The 25,591-nt window shown below is 40.6% G+C and overlaps 1 protein-coding gene across 4 annotated transcripts in view; it reads right to left on the bottom strand.

Annotated features, from left to right (window-relative positions):
- Positions 1-25,591, bottom strand: part of cfap65 (cilia and flagella associated protein 65) — a 210,152-nt gene that overhangs the window by 77,521 nt on the left and 107,040 nt on the right. For all 4 annotated transcript variants that reach the window (XM_059967610.1, XM_059967611.1, XM_059967612.1 and 1 more), the window contains exons 13-17: positions 21,044-21,289; positions 17,781-18,005; positions 12,786-12,944; positions 10,673-10,838; positions 9,025-9,153 (exon numbers count right to left, since the gene is read on the bottom strand). In XM_059967610.1, coding sequence (XP_059823593.1) covers positions 9,025-9,153; positions 10,673-10,838; positions 12,786-12,944; positions 17,781-18,005; positions 21,044-21,289 — 925 coding nt within the window. The remainder of the gene's footprint in view (positions 1-9,024; positions 9,154-10,672; positions 10,839-12,785; positions 12,945-17,780; positions 18,006-21,043; positions 21,290-25,591) is intronic.

Here is a 25,591-nt window from a genome sequence, read left to right as displayed (position 1 = left end):
ATGATCTGGGACAAGCTTGATGAATGTTATGACACGCTGGCGGTAATAGAAAGCTCACTTTTCAAGAAGTTGAATGTCTTTCCAAAAGTTCCAAATAAGGGTAACTTGGTAGTTAAGAGAACTTGGGATCTTTTAATGGAGCTGCTTTCAGCAAAAGCAAAGTGGTTATTTGCCTGGCTTAGCTTATTTAGACACTAGCCACGGTATTAGTTCTATTGTTGAAAAACTGTCACATTCTTTGCAAGGGAATTGGATTTCTTAAGGTTCAAAGTATAAAGAGGACAATGGAGTCACATACCCTCACTTTTCTTTCTTCATTGATTTAACCTGCAGTGATGCTTCATGTTGTGTCTGTGCAACTACGTATCAATTAAATAAAAGTACACATGCGGGAGGTGGCTTTAACTGGTGTATTCACACTGCAGCAAGACAGAGAGAGCAGATCAATACACATGCGTAGACAACAAATCAATGAGTATAGGTAAGTTATCAGCCCATACGTAGTGCTAAGAAGAGTCATAGATCTAAAAGAAATTGATCCATACACTACACTTCCTCCCTCTTTAGATTAATGTAACACAAATCTGTATATTTCCAAGATGGTGGTGCGACGCAGCTTGCAGCAGCCATTCTGGAGCTGATTATCTGTTATTTGTGAAGTGGGGTGCTGTGCGCAATCATAATCGATTGAAAACGGACATGGGAGCACGGAGGAACATCGGGAAATCTCCAGGAAGACCTTCTTTGTTGCTGCTGCTGTTGTGAGATCCAGGACTCTGCTAGGAAGAATAGGCCCCCAGTCCTGTTGCCGTGTTGCCGATGGCCGTTGGCGGGGCCATCTTAATCCGCTCGGCAGAGGATGGTGCTCGGAGAAGCTGCGCCGGAGGGGATGGTCGTCGGCTCAGAGGTTCGACGGACTCGGAGTCCACTGCGGTCAAGTCGCTTTCAGTGTGTGCTGCATCTGCGAGGCTGGGTTCGACGGAGCTTTCATTGTGTGCTGCGTCTGCGAGGCTGAGTCGGGTGGCGCCGTGGAAGTCCATAGTGGGGGTATTCCCTTCTGCCGCCAGCATGGGATGGCAAGTTTGTCGGGACCCTGGGGACTTATGGAAACTGTGTAGTGATTTCTTTTGAACTTATAGTCCCTTAACATTTTTGGACTATTTTTACTGTGCCCATGGTCTGCTTTTTATCGATTGTGCTATTGTTTGCACTGTTGTAACTATATGTTGTAACAATGTGGTTTTGTGCAGGTCTTGTAGCTTTAGTTTTTGGTCTTGTTTTGTCTGTTGGATTTGGAGCTCCTTTCCGGGGAATGTGCTAAGACAGTAGCGCGATATTAATATGCAGCAGCCTCTCCAGGCTCTGGATTGGGGATTGCCAAACATTACGTGGATTTTCTGGTGTAGTCTGTTTTGTCATGTGCTTTTGTGATATCATTCTGGAGAAGCACTGTCTCATTTTTTAACTGCATTGCATTTGTGGTTTCTAAATGACAATAAACTGAATCTGAATCTGAATATTCAATTTCCCTTTCACAAACCATATTCAAATAAACATGCTTTCACAATAATGATCCATAACTAAATTCACTATATACTAAAGGTTCAGTCTTTTAAATGGCACTCTGTTTCTTTCAGTATAGTGCTTCTGGATCTGTGGAGTAGCATCAGGTTGGCAGTGTCACATTACTATTAGTGACATGACCATCATCGATAGATAAGTTTGGTGGTTGTAATGTGTCCATCTTGTTGGATGCAGTCGACTCAGGTTTGTTCTTCAGTTGAGCATCCAGTATCTAGTCCACATGTATGATCTCCAACATTCACTGTGTACATAGGTGGTCCAGTTCTTGTAGCTATCCTACTGGGTATCCATTTGTCTTCTTGGTAACCACACACCAGGACTTCCTGTCCAATCCTGAAGCTCCTTGCTGATTCACTTGGTAACTGGCTGAACTGTTCATTCTGCACTTCCCTCTGTAGATCTGGTTTCAGGAGGTCTATGTGAGATCTCAGATTCCTGCTCATGAACAGCATTGCAGGTGGTCCATTTGTCGTCACTCGAACAGAGTTCCGATACACAAGAAAGTAATAGTCCACTGTGCTGTAGAAAACTGTCTTCCTTGTCCATAGCTTTAATGAAGGTTTGGATAAACCTTACAGCAAACCTATTCATTGCTGGGTAGTGAGGAGCTGACTTGAAGTGCCTGATGCAATTTTTCTTCATGAATAGTCTGAACTCTTCTGATGTGTATTGTGGTCCGTTGTCACTCACAATTTGTTCAAGTAGGCTACTTCTGGCCAAGATAATCATCAGAGCCTTTTCTGAAGTGGTTGACTTCCGGCCAATTCAAAGGAGCATCCACAGTTATCAGAAATATGGAGCCCATGAATGGCCCAGCAAAGTCAATATATATATTTCCCATGGTGACAACGGCCACTCCCACAGGTGCAACTGTGCCTGTGGTGGTCCTCTTTGAAATTTTTGGCACCCTGAACAGCTTTTGGTCAAGTCTTCAATCTGTCTATACTGTATATTCCCGGCGAGAGTCTTCATCTTGACACCTTGACTGTACCCAGGTGTCTTTCATGCAGATTTTCTAACACTTTGGTATGCAGTTTAAAGAGAACCTCAACATGAGATCCACACATCAGCATTCATTGACATACCGACAGTTAGTCTTGTCTCACTGAGAACTCTGGAAACATAGGATTACTCTGAACTTGCACAGACTTTTGACAATGTCAGGTCATTCCTTGTTTCTCTTTGTATTTCAGAATTTATTACTGGCAACTGGTCCTCCAATGATGCGCGGAATTCCTTTGCTGGGTCCTTTTTCTTCCGTTTCCATGGGAGACATGACAACCAGCAATGTTGTTGTGTTGTTTGGTACGCTCGAACTCTAAGATATAAGATCATGTTACAGCCCTACATCCTCCTCCCCCTCCTTGGGCATCCAAGATTTTAGATTGCACTTCAGAACATTGCAGGGAGGTAAAATAAGAAACTTTGCCGTCTTTGAATGCTTTAAGCACAGAGGTTTATAATAGCAGTCTAGCCACAAAATCTTGTTCAACAATATGCTTAGTTAAAATGTATCTTAAAGGGCAACGAAAGAATGCTTTCAAGATGTATGCTTTATCTGACCAATGTTTTCGATGTAATCAAGAAATTGGTACCTTTTTACATTCTACTTGGTCTTGTTCTAAAATTTAAACTTTTTGGATAAATTTAAGACTTACTGGAACAAATTATTGGAATACAACTCCCACATAGCCCAATATTATTTTTATTAGGTGATATTGAAGGGATAATACCGAAACTTAAATTGAATAAATATCAGAAAAAATTTATAAAAATTGCATTGGCAGTAGCCAAAAAAGCTATTGCAGTTACTTGGAAATCAGATTCATATTTACCTATGGATCGTTGGAATAATGAAATATATAGCTGCATTCCATTTGAAAAAATTACTTATAATTTAAGAAATGAATATGATATATTTTTGAAAATTTGGCACCCCTATCTACAAAAGATAGGATTAAATATATAGGTCCTTTGAAGATAAAACTATAAGTTATTTGGGGAAAATAAAAACTAAAGTTATCTTGAACTCCATGGAGCATGTGGGGATCCTCTGATATCCAGGCAATCTTTCTATCTTTTTTCTTTCTTTTGTTTTTCTTTTTTTTTCTTTTCAGATAGGGATCTAAGGGGGGGAGGGTTAAGGGGAGGGGGAGGGCCAATATTAATTTTTCACTATTCTAATAGTCTATTCATTTTATGTAATTCTCTTCAAAATTTAATAAATAAATAAAAAAAATTAAAAGATGTATGCTATGATTGATGACCAGAGCAACGGATCCTTAGCCCAGTCAAATGCCTTTGATCTGTTGGCATCTGTGGCGACTCATCATCCTACATCTTGAAGACCTGTGATGGTGTAATGGAGAGATTAGGCAGAAGAGTAACGGGTTATCAGATTGAAGCATGGAACGGTGGCATTGCATTACACTAGTTGCATGCAATGACATTCCAGACAACCACAAAGAAAACCAACTCCTCAGGCTTCTCACAAATCGGAGAATATCTGCAGATGCTGGAAATCCAAGCAACACACAAAAAGTGCTGGAGGAACTCAGCAAGCCAGGCAGCATCTATGGAAAAGAGTACAATCCATGTCTCAGCCAGAAACATTGACTATTCTTTTCCATAGATGCTGCCTGACCTGCTGATTTCCTCCAGCATTTTGTGCATGTTCCTCAGGCTTCTCTCTATCACACCCACCTCAAGTATCTTGCCAAAAATATCCCACCTCTAGATGATAAAGCCCAAATCCTACTTTTGCTTGGGAGAGATATCCTCACAGCACATAAGGTCAGGAAGCATATCAACAGTCCTGGTAATTCACCCTTTGGACAGAAGCTGGATGTATAATTTATAAATTCTTTAATAATAAATGTGTTTTGAATCTCTGAATCTTTGAATAAAAAATGCAAGAGAACAATTAAGAAGGAAATCAGCAGAGCTAAAGGAAGACAAAAGGTTGTTCTCGCACTCAAGATGAAGGAGAATCCTGAGCGCTTCTACAGACATTAATAACAAAAGGAGAGCACAGGACAAATTGATCCTTTCGAAGATCAGTTGCATCTGTATTTTCTCAGGAGATGGACACAGAGTCTTTTAATATGAGGAAATGCATCAGTGAGGTCATGGACCCTTTGCAGATTACAGAGGAGGAGGCATTTGCTGTCTTGAGACAAATTAGGGTGGATAAATCGCCAGGGCCTGACAAGGTGTTCCCTCAGACTCTGTGGGAGGCTATTGCAGAAATTACAGGTGCCTAGCAGAGATAGTTAAAACATCCTTAGCAATAGATGAGATACTGGAGAATTGGAGGATAGCTAATATTGTTCCACTGTTTAAGAAAGGCCTTAAGAATAAACCAGGAAATAATATACCAATGAACCTGACATAAGTTGTGGAAGGTTTTCTAAGGGACCGGATATATAAGTATTTGGAGAGACAGTGGTGGTAAATTGTGTCTAACAAAACTTTGTGTTGGTAAGTTGTGTCTAACCAATCTGATAGAGTTTTTCAAAAAAGTTACTAGAAAAGTTCATGAAGGCAGGCACTAGATATTGTCTACATGGACAATAGCAAAGCTTTTAACAAGGTCCCTCATGGGATCCTATTATATCACCTCATTATAGGAACAATGTGGAAGCTATGGAGAGGGTGCAGAGGAGATTTACCAGGATGTTGCCTGGATTGGAGAACAAGTCATATGAAGCAAGGTTAGCAGAGCTGGGACCTTTCTCTTTGGAGCGTAGAAGAATGAGAGGGGACTTGATAGAGGTCTACAAGATTATGAGAGGCATAGATAGGGTGGATAGTCAGTACCTGTTTCCCAGGGTACCAATAGCAGACACCAGAGGGCATATGTACAAAATTAAGGGAGGGAAGTTTAAGGGAGACATCAGGGGTAAGTTTTTTACACAGAGGGTTGTGAGTGTCTGGAATGACTTGCCAGGGATGGTGGTGGAGGCTAAAACATTAGGGGTATTTAAGAGCCTCTTGAACAGGCACATGGATGAAAGAAAAATGGGGGGTTATGGGGTAGTGTGGGTTTAGTACATTTTTTTAAGGATTATATGGGTTGGCACAACATGGAGGGCTGAAGGGCCTGTACTGTGCTGTAGTATTCTATAGTTCTATGGGAGGTTAGTCAAGAAGGTTCAGTTGCTTGGCATTCGAGATAATATAGTAAATTGATTTGACATTGGCTTTGCAGAGGAAGCCAGAGACTGGCTGTAGATGGTTACCTCTCTGACTGGAAGCCTGTGATTAGTGGTGTGCCACAGGCATCACTGCTTAGTCCATTGCTGATTGTCATCCATGTAACCATATAACAATTACAGCAAGGAAACAGGCCATCTCGGCCCTTCTAGACCACGCTGAACGCTTACTCTCACCTAGTCCCACCGACCTGCACTCAGCCCATAACCCTCCATTCCTTTCCTATCCATATACCTATCCAATTTTATTTTAAATGACAATACTGAACCCGCTTCTACCACTTCTACTGGAAACTCGTTCCACACAGCTACCACTCTCTGAGTAAAGAAGTTCCCCCTCTTGTTACCCTTAAACTTTTGCCCCTTAACTCTCAACTCATGTCCTCTTGTTTGAAACTCCCATACTCTCCATGGAAAAAGCCTATCCACGTCAACTCTATCTATCCCCCTGATAATTTTAAATACCTCTATCAAGTCCCCCCTTAACCTTCTATGCTCCAAAGAATAAAGACCTAACTTGTTCACCCTTAACTTAGATGCTGAAACCCGGATAGCATTCTAGTAAATCTCCTCTGTACTCTCTCTAATTTGTTCACATCTTTCCTATATCAGTGACCAGAACTGTACACATTATCTGAACGATAATGTGGTAAACTTTGCTGATGACCCCAAAATTGGAGATGTAGTGGACAGTAAGGAAGTCTATTAAAGCTTGCACTGGGATTTGGACCAGCTGGAAAAATGGGCTGAAAAATAGCAGATGATATGTTATGCAGGCAACTGTGAAGTGTTGCACTTTGGGAAGGTCAACCAGGATACTTTTTACAGAGTGAGTGGTAGGGCGGTAGAATGGATGGATCTTGGAATACAGATCCACAATTCCTTAAAAGTGGTGTCACAGGTAGATAGGATTGTAAAAAGAGTTTTTGGCACATTGTCCTTCATAAATCAATGTACTAAGTACATGAATTGGGATGTTATGTTGAAATTGTGTAAGATGCTACTGAGGCCTTATTTGGAGTACTGTGTGCAGTTTTGTTCACCTACCTACAGGAAAGATGCAAATAAGATTGAAAGAGTGCAGAGAAAATTTATAAGGATGTAGCCGGGATGAGAGGACATGAGTTATAGGGAAAGATTGAATAGGTTAGGATTTTATTACTTTGAAAGAAGATTAATGGGAGATTTGATAGAGGTATACAAAAGTATGAGGGGTATAGATAAGGTAATACAAGCAGGGTGCTTCCACTGATGTTGGGTGAGACTAGTACTAGAGTTCATGGGTTAAGAATAAATGGTAAAAAGTTTAGGGGTAACATGAGGGGGAACTTCTTCACTTAGAGGGTGGTGAGATTGTGGAGCAAACTCTCCAGCACTAGTGGTGGATGTGGAGTTGATTTCAACATTTAAGAGAAATTTGGAAAGATACATGGATGAGAAGGATAAGGAGGGCTATGGTCTGGGTGCAAGTCAATGGTACTAGGGAGATTAATGGTTCAGAACAGATTGGATGAGCCAAAGTGCCTATTTCTGTCCTGTAGTGTTCTATCAACAGAATAAGAATCTCCAAGTTTATCCATGGCTTGATATGTCTGTATGTTCCCGAAGGCACACATTCATCTACACAGCTCGAAGAACTCAATGGTATCTGTAGCATATTCATTCACATTTGAAGATGAATCCCCAAATATTGTCCAGTCCACAGACTCAAAAAGTCCTGTAAGTGCTCCTCTGCCTCCCGTAACTATCACTTCTTAGTCCTCACCTCCAGTGTTGTGGCCTTTAGCCTCTGCCTATATGCCAGAAGTAGAAGTGCAGCCATGTGATCAGACATTTCAAAGTGCATTCAGGCTTGGCAGCATGACTTAAATGTTTCTTTATCTGATGCGGTTTAGGACTCAATTCTCAAGTCAGTTAATTCAAGCTCTCTTTATGCTCGCCACTGTCTTTTACAGTTTAAGATTGTACAAAGAGCTCACATGTCCAAATCTAAATTGTCCTGATTTTACCCTAACATTAATCCTGTTTGTGATAAGTGTAAAGGTGGCGAGGCTTCTCTTATCCATATGTACTGGGCCTGTCCTAGTCTAGAGAAATTTTGGAGAGAAGTTTTCTTAACCTTATCCCATATTCTTAATTGCCACTTAGAACCTAATCCTCTGATTACTCTTTTTGGTACCTTGGGTGAGGCAGATATGCATTTGAGCCCAACTAAACATCGAACATTATCTTTTGCTTCTATTTTGGCTAGATGCTTAATTCTTCTTAGGTGGAGAGATGTTGCCATGCTCAATGGCTTAATAATATTATGTCCTGTTTACACCTTGAAAAAATTCACTACTCACTTCTCAACTCGGACATAAAGTTTCATAAGGTGTGGGGACCTTTTCTTGAATATTTTCATAATTCCGCTTTTGATTAAGTCTATTTTTTTCAATCCCTTACTTTCAGCTTTTTGTTCTTTCTTTGGTAGTAGGCATTATTATTCTTTGTTTTTATTTTCATTTACAATTTTGGGGGTTTGAATGCTCATTAATATTTTTTACATCTTGCAATGGTTGGTCTGGAGTTTTTTTTTCTGTGGGAGGTGGGGAGGATACTAACATGATTTTATTTTGGGTGCTTTTTCATCATTGTTTCAAATCATATTATTGTGTGCTTATCTTGCACTGTATTAATCTTCATTTTGTTGTTGGGTTTTTGTAGTAGTAATTGTAGAAATGCATAAAAAATCAATAAAAAAGTGCATTCAGATTCAGATTCATTTATTTATCACATGTATATGTAAACATAGCGTTGTCTGTGTTAACAGCCAATCCAACCTAAGGATGTGCTGCAGGAAGGATTAAAGATACTTGCCCTATGGTCTAACAAACAACAAAGCAGCACTAGGAAAACAAGCCCTAATCAAGGGCTCCAACCCAAAACAGTGGCTGTCTATTTCCTTCCATAGATATCGCCTGACCTGATGAGTTCCTTCAGAGCCTTCTGTGTTGCTTAAGCTGAAAGTGCATTATAAATGCAAACCATTTTATGGAAATATTTTGCAAATCAGCATCCTTGACATTTCACAGTAAGAATGTCAATCATTGCAAAATTTGGGGCAATTCTCTCCACTGCTTTTCACTTATGAATCTGTAATGAGCTCCAAGTGACAAAATTGCAAATCTACAATCAGCTCCCAAAAGAAAAATTTAACTATTCTACACAAAGTACAAGTACCTACCTTTAGCAGACAGAATCTTGGAGTTAATTGTCCAAGCGTAATGAAGTCTTCGAACAGGCCGTGCCACAAACCTAAAGGAAAGTCTTGACCTTCCAGGTATTGTACCGTGATGGTATTCCAGTTCAAAAGCTAAGAAAACATGCATTTTCCATAGAAATTATTTAATAAATAATACATAAAACATTGAAGAGTACAAAGAACAAACCCTACAGTTCACAATGATATACTGATCTCTTAACCTACTTGAAGATTAATCTAACCCTTCCGTCCCACATTGCCCTCCATTTTCTAACATCTATGTGCCTATCTAAGTCTTTTAAATGTCCTTTGACCACCAACCCTGGCAGTGTGTTTCACACATACACCTCTAACTGTAAAAAAGGCTCCCTGACATCCCCTATACTTACTTCCAATCACCTTAAAAGCATGTCTTCGTGTATTAACCATTTTGGCCCTAGGAAAAAGATATTGGCTCTAACAATACTTCTTATCATCTTATACACCTCCATCAAGTCACCTTCTCATCCTCATTTGCTCCAGAGAAAAGCCCTATTTCACTCAACTTACCCTCATAAGACATGCTCTCTAACCTGGCAAATTTCCTCTGCACCCTGTACAAATATTACTATTGTGGAAGATTATCAGAGAGGCTGAGCAGAATGCTGCCTAGGAACAGGCTGAGAACATTCTTCCCCTCAAGTCCAGTTCACAATTCATCTAGATCAAGGCTGGTTTGTTTCTTATTTAGTTTCATAACCCCTAATACCACTACTCAGCAATAATATATCAAGCTCACTTTTAAAAATTCCCAGACTCCATAGCTTTTAGTTAGAGGAATTGTTTCCTGACATCATCTTCGAATTGCCTACATATAAATTTAAAGATTTAAAAAAGATAAAAGATTAGCTTTATTACATGTACGTCGAAATAGTGAAATGTGTCATTTGCATCAACAATCAACACAGTCCAAGAATATGCTGAGGGCAGCCCGCAGGTGTTGCCACACTTCCCGTGCCAACACAGCATGCCCACAAATTGAAACGTAGGAGGAAACTGGAGCATCTGGAATAAACCTAGCCAGTCACAAAGAAAGCATACAAACTCCTTACAGACAGCACCGGGAATTGAACCCTGATCACTGCACTGTAAAGCATTACCTAGCCTTTATGCTATTGTGAGCTTCCTTCATCTAAACTCTCCAGTCAAAGAAAACTGTTTATCCATAACCACCTTGCTAACATCTTTAATTTACCTAAGTATCTGAAATTCTTCTTAGTTTAATTATTGATAGAAAATATAAGTCATTGGCAAGGTCTAGTGGCCACTAATCCAAATGTTGACCAGATTAGACTGCATTTTGTAAGGAAATGTGAAAAGCAAATTAAAAAATGTATAACATACATAGAATCTGAAATGACAGCAGAAAGTGGTATGGGTAACAGAGGTGACTTTGAAATTACAGTTCCCAAACCATTCCTTCATTGTCTTTATGTCTGGTTTACAGGTGATGAGTTGATTTTGATTTCATATCATTTTAAATCAGTGACAATAAACCTGACTTGGATTCTGAAACGTTTAGTCTATAACCTTTCCAAAGTCTGTTTTCCCATAGCTTGTAATGAATAGTACATCATTTCTCTGCACTTACCCATCGGATCATTCACAACAACATCGGGGTCACATGGTCCTGTGATGCTCTGCTTGACAGTGAGGGCAAAGTTTAAGGAGCATGGTTCATTATTCAGCAATACAAGGTCACCTGACTGAGAACTGCCAACCAGGATGTGTCCCAGGTCAATCTGCTCCTTCTCAGCCTGAAAGAGGACAAATGACAACGATCACTGATGTAATTTGCAAACACAGCATACAGTATCAACAAACATGTCTACGATTCATTGAAGAATTATTAAATTGGTTTATTTTTGCACTGAGGTGCAGTGAAAGATTTTGTTTTGCATGGCATCCATACAAATCGTTTCATCAGCAGAATACCATAAGGCATAGGAGCAGATTAGGCTCTTCAGCCCATCAAGTCTGCTCCACCATTCCATCATGACTGATTTATTATCCCTCTTGGCCCCATTCTCTTGCTTTCTCCCCATAGCCTTTGATGCATTTGCTAATCAAGAGCCTACCAACCGCTGCTTTAAATATACCCAATGACTTGGCCTCCACTGCTCTCTGTGCGAATGAATTCCACAGATTCACCACCTGCTCATTAAAGAAATACCTCATCTCTTTTCTAAAGAAAATGCTTCTTCTCTGAGGCTGTGCCCTCTGGACCTAGACTCCCTCACTATAGGAAACATCCTCTCCACATCCACTTTATCTAGGCCCATCAATATTCAATAAGCTTCAATAAGATCACCTCTCAATGTTCTAAACTCAAGCAACTACTGACCCACAGCAATCAAAGCATGAACCTTCTCTGAACCCTCTCTAATGCTAGCATATGCTTTCTTTGATAAGGGGCCCTAAACTGTTCCAACACTCCAAGTGCAGTCTGAGCAATGCCTCAATACTTTGAAATAGTAGAAGGGAAAACAATAACAGAATGCAGAACATAGTGTTACAGCTACAAAGTGCAGTGCTGGTGGACAATCAGGTGCAAGGCCTCGACAAGGTAGATTGTGAAGTCAAGAGTCCTTCTTATTGTACAAAGGAACTATTCAATAGTCTTATATTAAATCATCAACACACAAGATTCTGCGATGTTGGAAATTCAAAGGAACGCACACAAAATGCTGGAGGAATTTAGCAGGTCAGCAACATCTATGTAGGGGAATAAATAGTCAATATTTCAAGCTGAAACCCTTCATCAGGACTTGAAATAAGCTCTCCTTGAGTCCCTGAGCCTGGTGGTACATGCTCTCTGCATTTTATATCTTCTGTCCAATTTGGGGGGGAGGGAGAAAAGAGAATGCTAGGGCTGTACGGGATATTCCATTTACAGGGAACAGACGATGGAGTAACAACCATTCCATTGTTAATGCACCAACACCTACCAAGCACATTAAAATGCTAAGGTGTGAAAGGCTCTGTACAAATAATAAATAAATTCTACCTCAGAAGGCAATACATTGATTTACAGCAGTAAAACAAAACATTCATCCCATATGGCATAGGAGTAGAATTTGGTCATTCAACTCACTAAGCCTGCTCTGTAATTCCATTACGGCTCCTTTATTTTGCCTCTCAACCCTATTCTCCTGCCTTCTCCCCATAACCTTTGACGCCCTTACTAATCAAGAACTTATCATCCTTAACTTAAAATATACCCAATAACTTGACCACCACAGCCGTCTGTGGCAGTGAATTCAGCAAAGGTGATAAGCAGATGGAAAGGGTGGGGAGGGGAGAAGGTAAAGGGGGCTGGTGGGATCAGAAAAAGGGAAAGTAAAAAGGAATAAGATACTGGAAATCTTCAGCAGAGGAATGCTAGAGGAACTCAGCAAGTTGGGCAGCATTTATCGAGGGGAATAAACAGTTGACATTTCGGTCCAAGACTTTTCATCAGGACAAGGGAGTGGTTACCAACAGGAAAATGTGGTCCTGCATAGATGAGTGTCACAGGAGCTTTATTCCAATAGTAACTACACTTGTAAAAAATACTACTTTGACTGCAAAGCAATATAGCCATAAAGCACAACGGTTGTGAAAGATGCCATACATGCGAAAACTAAGTAGGTGCAAAGGTAATTATTACAAAAGAAAGAAAATGCACGTGAACAGGATTGCTTCTTTCTCTCCTTTGCTCTCACCGTGATTATGCCCACTGTTCCTTCACCAATAACCCTGAGGGTGAAATTAATTTTCTTTCCTTGCTCTGTACAGTGTGGGCCTTTCACTCCCCACACATAAATGTGGGGTTTCAGGAAATACTTCTGTTGTTCTTGCGGGTAGAAAGACCAGGTTTGTGCCTGCAAAAAGCACACAATATGTTGTTGGTTAAATCAAAGTTAACTATTCCAAGCACTTTAAATTGAGTAGAAAATATGTTTGCAACACTTGTCAGTTTATTATATTCACTAAGAAAAATAAATAACATTATCACTTTCCCCGGATAAAAAAGTGACCTGAGTCAATTAGAATCTTCACACTCACTGCAAATTTTTATGATAACATAGAACACTACAGCTCAGTACAGGCCCTTTGGCCCTCAATGTTGTGCAAACCTTTTAACCTACTCTAAGATTAACCTAAACCTTCGCTCCCACATTTCCCTCCACTTTTCTATCATCCATGTGCCTATCTAAGAGTTTTTTTAATGTTCCTAATCTATTTTGTTTCTGCAACCACCCCTGGCAGGCAGAGTGTTCTATGCACCCACCACTCTCTGTGTAAAAACTTACCTATATCCCCCGATGATATTTTTGTCCAATCACCTTAAAATTATCCTCCCTTGTCTCTGCCATCTCTGTCCTGTGAAAAGAATCTCTGCTATCCAATTTATCTATGCCTCTTATCATCTTGTACACCTTTATCAAATTACCTCTCATCCTCCTTCACTCCAGAGAGAAAAGCCTTAGCTCACTCAGCCTATCTTCATTGGACATGCCCTCTACTCCAGGCGGTATCCTAGTAAATTTCCTCTCCATATCTCAAACTTACACATCCTTCTTAGAATGAGGTGATCAGAACTGACCATAATATTCCAAATGTGGTCTAATCAAGGTTTATAGAGCTTTTTATAAATGATCACAGCCCATTGTTCATTGAACCATGACAACTGTTGTAAATTAGAAATTTTAAAAAAAGATAATCCTCTAAACAATTTATCCTGTCTTGTCTATCCTCTTGACTTACTGCCTGATTTAGTATTTGAAGGTTGCCTTCGCTATCATGTTTCACAATAAGGACACTTCATGAATAATACAGACAAATCGCTGGAGGAGCTCAGCAGGTTAGGCAGCATCAATGGAAAGGAATAAAGAGTTGACATTTTGGGCCAGGACCCTTAATCAGGATTGGATCTTAATCACACAAGTGTCTCAGCCTGAAACGTCAACTCTTTATTCCTCCATAGATGCTGCCTGACCTGCCAAGTTCCTCCAGCATTTTGTATGTGCTGCTCTGGATCCAGAATCCGCAGAATCTGTTGTGCTTATGATTGACCATTTCATTAGTTCCAGCTCCAAAACAAATGCATAAACTATCTAAAAGTTAAAAAATCTTCAATTAGATTAAACCAAATATTTATACACTTGTAGGGTATCACATAATCCAAGACAGAGCAGAAGGATACAGGTAAACTATAAGACACAGAGCACATGAAGGATTTAGGTCAAACTCCAGTATAAAATGTTGAACAGCAGGCACCTAACAGTAGTGAAATGATCTACCACATTTGTCTACTTAAGTCATGGAGTCACAGAACAATACAGCATAGATAAAGGCCCTTCGGCCCAACCAGTACATACCAACCATGTGGCCCCCAGCTAGTCCCAATTTCCTAAGTTCAGACAATATCCCCAGTCTGCTCCTCCATGTACCTACCCAAGTACTGCATAAATCATACTATTATAACTTCCTCAACCACTTCCTCTGGCAGCTTATTCCATATGCTCATTACCTTCTGTGTGAAAAAGTTTCCTGTCATGTCAAAGTGAAGTGAACTGAACTGAAGTGACAGAGGAAAGGGAGGTTGGATCACAATTAGAGAAAGTTTGGAGACAGTGCGAAAAGGAGGATAGGCAGGTGATAGAGAAGGGACACATTCAATCCGACAGTTTGAGAAGTGTTTATTTTAATGCGAAGAGTATCGTGAATAAAGCGGATGAGCTTAGAGCGTGGATTAGCATTTGGAGCTTTGATGTTGTGGCCATTACAGGTCTCGCAGTGGGAGAGCATTTTGGAGATAGTGATCACAATTCTATCTCCTTTACCATAGCATTGGAGAGGGATAGGAACAGACAAGTTAGGGAAATGTTTAATTGGAGTAAGGGGAACTATGAGGCTATCAGGCAGGAACTTGGAAGCATAAATTGGAAAGAGATGTTCTCAGGGAAACATAAGGAAGAAATGCGATAAATGTTCAGGGGATATTTGCATGGGGGTCTGAGTAGATAAGTTCTAATGAGATTTGGAAAGGATGGTAGGGTACAAGATCCATAGTGCACAAAGGCTGTTGTAAATCTAATCAAGAAGAAAAGAAGAGCTTACGAAAGGTTCAAAAAACTAGGTAAAGATATGATTCTAGAAGATTATAAGGCTAGCAGGAAGGAACTTAAGAATGAAATTAGGAGGGCCAGAAGGGGCCATGAGAAGGACTTGGTGGGTAGGATTAAGGAAAACCCCAAGGCATTCTACAAGAATGTGAAGAGTAAGAGGATAAGACCTGAGAGAATAGGACCAATCAGGTGTGACAATGGAAAAGTGTGAATGGAAGCAGAGGAAATAGCAGAGGTATTTAATGAACACTTTGCTTCAGTATTCACGACGGAAAAGGACCTTGGCAATTATAGGGATGACTTGCAGTGGACTAAAAAGCTTGAGAATGTAGACATTAAGAAAGAGAATGTGCTGGAACTTTTGGAAAGCATCAAGTTGGATAAGTCGCCAGTAGCAGATGGGATGTACCCCAGGCTACTGTGGGAAGCGAGGGAGGAGATTGCTGAGCCTCTAGTAATGATCTTTGCATCATCAATGGGGATGAGAGAGGATCCAGAAGATTGGAGGGTTCCAGATGCTGTTCCTTTATTCAAGAAAGGGAGATAGCCCAGGAAATTATAGACCAATGAGTCTTACTTCAGTGGTTGGTAAGTTGATGGAGAAGATCCTGAGAGGCAGGATTTATGAACTTTTGGAGAGGCATAATATGATTAGGAATAGTCAATATGTCTTTGTCAAAGGCAGGTGGTGCCTTATGAGCCTGATTGAATTTCTTGAGGATGTGACTAAGCACATTGATGAAAGTAGAGCAGTAGATGTAGTGTATATGGATTTCAGCAAGGCATTTGATAAGGCACCCCATGCAAGGCTTATTGAGAAAGTAAGGAGGTATGGGATCCAAGGGGACATTGCTTTGTGGATCCAGAACTGGCTTGCCCACAGAAGGCAAAGAGTGGTTGTAGACGGGTCATATTCTGCATGGAGGCCGGTGATCAGTGGTGTGTCTCAGAGATCTGTTCTGGGACCCCTACTCTTTGTGATTTTTATAAATGACCTAGATAAGGAAATGGAGGGATGGGTTAGTAAATTTGCTGATGACTCAAAGATTGGGGGTGTTGTGGATAGTGTGGAGGGCTGTCCACATTGATAAGGGTGTCCACGGGACATTGATAGAATGCAAAACTGGGCTGAGAAGTGGCAGATGGAGTTCAACCCAGATAAGTGTGAGGTGGTTCATTTTGGTAGGTCAAACATGATGGCAGAATATAGCATTAATGGCAAGACTCTTGGCAGTGTGGAGGATCAGAGGGACTTGGGGTCTGAGTCTATGCAGTTTGACTCTATGATTAAGAAGGCGTATGGTGTATTGGCCTTCATCTATCGTGGTATTGAGTTTAAGAGCCGAGAGGTAATATTGCAGCTATATAGGACCCCGGTCAGACCCCACTTGGAGTACTGTGCTCAAATCTGGTTGCCTCACTATAGGAAGGACATGGAAACCATAGAAAGAGTGCAGAGGAGATTTACAAGGATATTGCCTAGATTGGGGAGCATGCCTTATGAGAATAGGTTGAGTGAACTTAGGATGAGAGGTGACTTGATAGAGGTGTAAAAGATAATGAGAGGTATTGATCGTGTGGATAGTCAGAGGCTTTTCCCCAGGGCTGAAATGGCTAGCACAAGAGGGCGTAGCTTTAAGGTACTTGGAAGCAGGTATAGAGATGTCAGGGGTAAGTTTTTTTACGCAGAGTGGTGAGTGCGTGGAATGGACTGTCAGTGGCAGTGGTGGAGGTGGAAACGATTGGGTCTTTTAAGAGACTTCTGGATGGCTACATGGAGCTTATAAAAATAGAGGGTTATGGGTAAAGCCTAGGTAGTTCTAAGGCAGGGACATGTTCAGCACAGTTTTGTGGGCCAAAGGGCCTGTATTGTGCTGTATGTTTTCTATGTTTCAAATTTATTATCAAAGTACGTGTATGTCATCATATACTACCTTGAGATTCATTTTCTTGCCGATATTTACAGGAAAGTAATGACGTACAATATTTTTTTTGAAAATTACATGTATACAAAGACTGATAAACAACTAACGTGCAAAAGAAGACAAATGTGAAAAAAAACACTGAGGACAGGAGTTATAGAGTCCTTCAGAGTGAATCTGTAGGTTGTGGAATCGGTTCAGAGTAAAGTTATCCATGTCGGTTCAGGACCCTGATGGATGGAATCAGGTTCCTTTTTAAACCTTTCCCTCGCATCCTAAATTTTCTCCATTACTTGGGGAAAAGATTGTTATCATTCGCCTTATCGATGCCTCATAATTTTAAGCATTTCTATAAATTATTGTGAAGAATAATAATTTTTAAAATCACAATACATATACAGAAGGTCAGAAAAATCACTGAGACATTTGCTACAAAACATTATTGCTGCAATCTAGCTTCTTAGTCGAAGGGTCATAAACTAATGCCATTTTTCACCAGGATGCTTGACATCTTCAGCATTTGTACTGTCGAACAATACAAGCACTTCAGTCCATGATGATGTGACGACTTTTTAAGCTACTTTAAGATCAATCTAACTCTTCCCTCCCACATAGCCCTCCATTTTTATTCTATGTTTTAACAGAGAAATTATTAGGAATTCACCAAAGATTCATTAGCCTGAATGATCCCGAACGTTGGTTTGACAGACAGAACTTTAGAACCTGCTGCTGATATCTTCCACTGAAAATACAGGGGCATCCGTGTCACATTCTTAATGAAGTAGGATTGCTCTGATAAGGTGCCTATGCACGTTGGTTTAAAGTACAAGTACCCATTTCCATCCAGAGTAACGAGTGGCTTTTCAACCGTGCAAAATATGCTGATCTCCTAAGAAACCAAGAAGAAGAATGAGAGAAGTGAGTGGCATAAAGATAAAGGCAGATTAGCTTTATATGTCACATGTACATCAAAATATAATGTGAAGTGCATCGTTCGCATCAACAACTAAAACAGTTCATGGACTGTGCTGGAAGGTAGCCCACAAGTGTTGCCATGCTTCTGGCACCAACAGAGGATGCCCACAACTTACTACCCCTAACACATACATCTTTGGAATGTGTGAGGAAACCCATGTGGTCACAGGGGGAATTTACAAACTCCTTACAGACAGCAGCAGGCTATGAATTCCTGATGACTGGTGCTGTAACAGCATTACACTAAATGCCGTGCTATCGTACCATCCTTTTTTTGCACAACAAATTCAAATTCAAGTTCAAGTTTATTTTCATTCAACCTTATAGATGTATACTGCCAAACGAAACAATGTTCCTCCAGACCAAGGTGCACAGCACAGTAGATATAGTTCAAAAACAACATATAAAGGTAATATTACCACAAATAAGCTAACAAATAATAAGGTGCATTTCTGATACATATCAAAAAGTGAACAATATAATGCTACCGGCAATTCATACGTGATGAGACCTGGGTGGTGGCAGGGAGTTCAGCTGTCTCACAGCCTGGGAGAAGAAGCTGCTTCCTGTCCTAACAGCCCTTTTCCTAATGCTACAATACCTCTTGCCTGATGGTAGGGGGTCAAAGAGATTGTGAGATGGTTAGGAGGAATCCTTGACAATGCTAAGGGCCCTGTATACACAGCAATCCTGATAAATATCTCAATGGGTGGAAGGGAAAGCTCGATGATGGTCTCGCAATCCCTTTGTTTGCATATTGAACTCTATGCCAAACAACAGTGCTTTTTAATCGCAATAACAGTTTAAGATTTATGTCAAAAGGCTCTGAGTTGAAGTCATTGAAAAAAATCACACAGTCTGGGCATGCAGAGAAATGCAGCAAAGTCAAAGGTGAATTGATAGAGGTGTACAAGATAATCAGAGGTTTAGATTGAGAGGATCGCAAGAGACTTTTCCCCAGGGTAGAAATAGCTAATACGAGGTTGCTAATGTATCTGCCTTTACCCCCTCAACAGTGGAGCTAATGGAAGATGATGACACATTACAACAGCAGTGAAGGCGGAGGAAGGCTGCAGCAGTGAAAGATCCCCAGGCATCTTGCATTCCATGCCACTGGACCCAAACCTCTGTTAAGAACCGTGTGGTGGCTTCCCATGCATCAGCCTCCCCCCATTAAATAAAGTCACACAGAGGCATTCTCTATTCAGAGAATCCACCCTAATATCCCAGATGAAGTCCTGTGGAATATGTGGACTCTGGATCAGCCTTTATAGCCATCTGAAGATACACCAATAGACAACCACTTTGAAGAGCATCATACTTGACTCAAATGATTGCTCTACTACCACCATTCCTGGCAGTGCGTCCATGCACCTACCACTTTCTGTATAAAACACTTACCTCTGACCTCCTCCCATATCTTCCTCCAATCAACTTAAAATTATGTCCCTTCATATTAGTCAATTCCACCCTGTGCTTCTCTAAGAGTTTCTTAAATGTCACTGATGTATCTGCCTCTACCACCACCACTAGTAGGTGTTCCATACATGTCCAACATTCTCTACGTAAAAAAACTTACCTCTGACCTCCCCTCCATTCTTTCCTCCAATCATCTTAAAATATGGCCTCTTGTATTAGGCATTTCCACTCTGGGAAATCTATGCCTCATATCATCTTGTACACTTCCCTCAAGTCATCTCTCATCTTCCTTTGCTGCAAAGACAAAATCCCTAGCTCACTCAGCCTTTCCTCATAAGACATGCTGTCTGGTTCAAGCAGCATCCTGATAAATCTTCTCTGCACCCTATTCTAAAGCTTGAGTGTTGCTCAAGATTTCCAGCATCTGCAGAATCTATCACACAGATAAATAACATTCTGCACACCACAGTTCCCAGAAGATGTTAGATTGTGTATAATTGGGCATATGGCAAGTGGCAATAAAAAGAAGTTAGGTTTGAGCAAAGCGGCCATTATGGGAGCAGCCATTAATTGAGCATGCCCTTATTGAATGGGGAGTTCAGGATCTGGCTCAAAAGCCTTTGGTGAGGATAGGCAGAGACTGTTGATACAGTAGATTTTTTTCATTTAAGTTTTCTTTCTTCCTTATTGCACAGTTAGAGCAGTGGGGATGCCAGGCAGGACAGTGGAATGTTCCTGTTGCGGTATATGGGATGGTAGGGAGATCTCCAGCGTTCCTGTCAATTACGCTGTATGAAGTACATCTAGTTGCAGCTTCTAAAAGGATGTGTTAAGGAAACAGAGTTGGAGCTGGATGAACTCCAGATCATTCAGGAGGCTGACAGGCTCATCGACAGGACATACAGGATAGGTACATGGAAATCTGGATAGGTACAGGGAGGAGTATGGTCCTCATCCAGGACGCTGGGACTAGGCAGACTAATAGATCAGCACAGACTAGGTGGGTTTAAGGGCATGTTTTTGTATTGTATAACTACAGTTTAGCAACATTATGACAACTTTGATCACTTTGCACCAGAATGGACTTTGTTTCCTTATGCTCTTCTGAACTTTCTTGTAAAAGTTGTGTTTAATTTATTTAACACATAAAATGCTGAAGTTTATCACCCCAAAACATTGATTCTTTATTCATCTCCATAGATACTATCTGACCTGCTGAGTTCCTCCAGCATTTTGTGTGCATTAATACAAATTCATTCAACCTCATCTATTCATATCACAATCCTCTCACTATAGGAATCAATCCTGTGAACTTTCATTATGACCTCCTTTGGTAAGATCACCAAATCTGTATCACTATGGTCTAGAATTTACAGTGCCTGTTTTGATTTAATCTACAATTAAAACAAGGATGACTAAGGTCTCTGATCTTCCTCATGCCCACCTTTTTATATCAGCTATCTTCCTTCTGTCTTTAAGTGGGGGTGAAGGGTCTTAACCCAAACCATCATGACGAAGATTTCTTATTATTACCTGGATGTACTTTTCAGAAGCATTAAGCTGTAATGGCAGTGTGTACTTGTTAAGACTCTCCTTCTGGGGTGATACCTTCAGCATGAATATCTGATGGGAATTGGGGAGAATGAAACCAAAGGCCGGTTTAACTCTCACAACGGATTCATGTGGCAAAGGTAGGAAAAACGTCATGGGTGTATCCCCTGTATTCTTGAGCAGAAGGGTCCTGTAGACCGTTCCTTTCTCATACACTGCTGGCAATACCTGCAAGAAAAACAATTGGTCAGAAATCATAAACATTTTACAGGTACATCAGCATGTTGATATCATGACAGATTAACAGCAGGTACCTAATAAAGCAGCCACTGAGTGAATGCTTGTGGTCTTCTGCTGCTGTAGCCCATCCACTTCAAGGTTTAATGTACTGTGCATTCAGAGATGCTCTTCTGCAAACCACATCGATATTTGAGTTACTGTCGCCTTCCTGTCAGCTTGAACCAGTCTGGCCATTCTCCTCTAAAATCCCTCATTAACAAGATTTATTCACTCACAGAACTGCTCAATGGATGGTTCTTTTTTTTCGCATCATTCTCTATAAACTGTAGAGAGTGTTGTGCATGAAAATCCCAAGAGATCCGTAGTTTCTGAGATACTCAAAACACAGCACCTGGCACCAATAATCATTCCACAGTCAAGGTCACTTAGATCACATTTCTTCCGCATTCTGATGTTTGGTCTGAACAACAACTGAACCTCTTGACCATGTCTGCATGCTTTTATGCACTGAGTTGCTGCCACTGGATAGGTTGATTAGGTATATGAATTACAAATACAAAAGTACCTAATTAAGTGGCTACTGAGTGTATGTAGCATACTTCTAAAGTCCAAGTTAGGAAAGGGTGACATAAGCATTTTGCATTCTGCTGTAGAAATCTCTGGGCCAAGAGAAACTACAGACAATGTAATCTGAAGCAACACACAAAACGTGCTGGAGGTGCAGCAACAATGGACAGTTGATGCTTTGAGTTGAGACTCTTCATCTGTACCTAAAGACAGAGGGGGCATAGCTGGTACAAAAAGAAGTGGTGGTGGAGGTAACTGAAAAATTAAGATGAGATTTTAATGCAGCCCCTTCAGGTAGGAGTAAAAGAATCTCTGGCATTATTTGAAAAAGAATGTGCATGCAGAAATATTTCCTCTGGTATACCACTCAATCTTTATTTCTCTCTTAATATATTACTGAAAGCATGCTGACTGGTTTCATCATGCTCTGATTCAGAAATTCAAATACATAAGATTTCTACAGATGTACTGTGGAGAGCATTCTAACTTGCTGCATCACCGTCTGTTATGGGGGAGGGGGGGTTGATGGGGGATCACTGCACAGAATCGAAATAAACTTGTGAACTCAGTCAGCTCAATCATGGCCATTCACCTCCCCAGCATCCACGACATCTTCAAGGAGCCATATCTCAAAAAGGCTGCATCCGTCATTAAGGATCCCAATCACCCAGGACATGTCCTATTCTTATTGCTTCCATCAGGGAGGAGGTACAGGAGTCTGATTCAGGAATAGTTTGTTCCTCTCTGTCATCAGATTTCTGAATGGACATTGAACCCATGAACACTATCCCACTACAATGTCTTTCTCTTTTTGCACTACTTATTTAACTTTTATAAGTATATTATATATACTCAGTGCAATTTACAATTTTCTTATTATTATGTATTGCAATATTCTGCTGCTGCATAACAACAAATTTTCTGACGTAAGCGGTGATATTAAAGCTGATTCTGATTCTGGCCATTGGTACTATCTGCAGGAGGCATTGGCTCAAGAAGGCAACATCAATCATCAAAGATCCCCACATCTGGGCCATGCTATTTTCTTGCAGCCACCATCAGGCAGGAGGTACAGAAGCTTGAAGTCTCACACCTCCAGGTTCAGGAACAGCTACTCCCCTTTAACTATTCGGTTCTTGAACCAACTGGCACAATTCTAATCACAGTAGTTTAGTAACACTATTAAAACAGTGATCACTTCGCTTTACAATCGATTTTAATTTTGTTTTCATTCTGTTCTTTCTTGTAAAAATTGTGTATAATTTGCCATTTTTTCTTTTTGTATTTGTACTTTACACTTTGTTGTCTTTTGCACATTGGTTACTTGTTCATCTTGTGCACAGTTTTTTATTGATTCTATTGTGTTTATATGTATCTATCATGAATGCCTGTAAGAAAATTAATCTCAGGGTTGTATACTGTGACACATATGCACCTTGATAATAAACTTATTTTGAACTTTGAAATATTTTTTAAAAAGAATTTTAAACCATGAACCAGCAGTTGATTCAGTCCTTTACTAGAAGGGTTATGTTCAGTTGGGCATGCATCACAGGTAGTCTGGCCAAAGAGAGAGATGGATCCAGGAGATCTAGTCCAGATGTCAAAATCAGAATTAGAATCAGGTTCTTTTTTATCACTGTCGTTTTTTATTGAGATACAGCATATCTACCAGCCAAACAAGCCCACGCCCAATTACACCCATGTGACCAACTGACCTGCTAACCTGCATCATTGAAATGTGGAACACCCAGGGGAAATGAACACAGTCACAGGAGAACAGATAAATTCCTTACAGACGGTAGGGAAGTTGAACTTAGGTCACTGGTGCTATAATAGCATCACACTAACTACAATACTACACAACCATGCTGCCCCCAACAAGATAAGTGAAAAACAACAATGTGAAGTTTGTTGTTTTGCAGCAGTACAATGCAGAGGCATAAAATTACTATAGATATGCAAAACAACCATAATTAGATAGGATGAATCTACAGGACAGCATACTGTACTGCCTTTCAATCTGCGTTGCTTTCAATCTGTGTGTAGAAAGACCTTAAATACACTGATTTTATATAAACTCGGTGGCCACTTTATTAGGTTCACCTGTACACCTGCTCGTTATTACAAATATCTAATCAGCCAATCATGTGACAGTTATTGGGGCCTCCATCGGTCAGAGATGACAATGGATATTGCATCCTAGCTGTCTAGATATGCAAGCCTGGGCAGTACAGCCTCCACACATCTGATGAACCCAAAGGAGTGGCAGAGACTGATAACAGTTTGGTACCAGAAGCACAACAGGAGTTGCCAGGTAGCATTGAACTCAACGTAAGACTTCATTAGGGACTCCAGCTCCGGATTTTTCCTTCAGAGTTTACTTCTGAAGCCTTCCCCATGAATGCATATAGCTGCATATGACAGTAACTCAATTCATAAAATTATGCGAACATGGTCAAGAGGTTCAGTTGTTGATCAGACCAAACATCAGAATGGGGAAGAAATGTGCTCTAAATGATTTTGACTGTGGAATGATTGTTGGTTCCAGACAAAGTGGTTTGAGTCTCAGAAGCTGCTGATCTCCTGAGATTTTCACACACAACATTCTCTAGAGTTTACAGAGAAAGGTGTAAAAAAACAAAAATAAATAACCAGTGAGCGGTAGTTCTGTGGGCGAAAATGCCCTGTTAATGAGAGAGGTTTGAGGAGAATACCCAGACTGGTTCAAGCTGACAGAAAGGTAAAAGTAACTCAAGTAACCACGTGTTTACAACAGTGGTGTACTTAAGAGCATTCCTGAACACACAAAGTATTGAACCTCGAAGTGGATGAGCGACAGCAGCAGAAGACCACAAACATGCAGGGGGTATCTAAAGAAGTGCCCACTGAGTGTACAGTATAATGAAAATTATGAAATTAAACAGACCTCTCAATCCAGTCCACTCAGGGCCTTGGGCTCCCCCTGCTGGAGATGTAAGTCATTGACATTTGGGGCAGGATCAATTTAGAATCATACTAGACAACAGGGTGACCCGTTGGGGCACCCTTTAAGAGAAGGGTAATACAGTCTGATGTGACCAGAATGAACATTAAATTTTCCTGAATGCTTTTGGTATCACTTTGCTTTGGAAACTAAAGGACGTTTATTAAAGGACGTATAGCAAGGCAAATATAGCTCCTCCTTGTTTAACGAAGTACACTTTTGATGGCATCATTTCTGGTTGATTTGCCCCCCTTGTGCCTCTCGTTGTCATTCTGGAGATGTGCAGTTCTTTCATTCTCCCATCTCTTCATCTCTTCGGCTGTTTATTCTTTGAATCTGATCTTGGAGACGTGCATTTCTCAGCTTCTTTGTCTCTTCCTCTCTTTTCCTTCTGTGCCTGATTTTGTCATTCTGGAGACGTGCAGCCCTTTCATCCCCTGTCTCTTCATCTCTTCTGCTGTTTGTCATTTGTCTCTGATCCTGGAGACATGCGGTCCTGGCCTTATCCGATTCTCGTTCTCTCCCTCTCCTTGCCGCCTCCCGACGATGTTTGGCATCATCTCTTGACCATAATGTCCTTTTTATCTTTCCACGCGGCATAATTAGGCTACCATATTGTTTTACCCTAATTCTGAATAGAAGATATGAAGCAGTAAAAGCCTGCAGGATGCTGATTATTCTTGATGATGTGGTTGGCGCTCTCCTAAATGGATGTGATATAGTCACCGCTGTCCTTT

Source organism: Hypanus sabinus, chromosome 4, assembly GCF_030144855.1.
Source record: "Hypanus sabinus isolate sHypSab1 chromosome 4, sHypSab1.hap1, whole genome shotgun sequence".
Taxonomy (NCBI): domain Eukaryota; kingdom Metazoa; phylum Chordata; class Chondrichthyes; order Myliobatiformes; family Dasyatidae; genus Hypanus; species Hypanus sabinus.
Note: the sequence above shows the minus strand (reverse complement) of the source record. Positions and strands in the feature narration are given on the sequence as shown.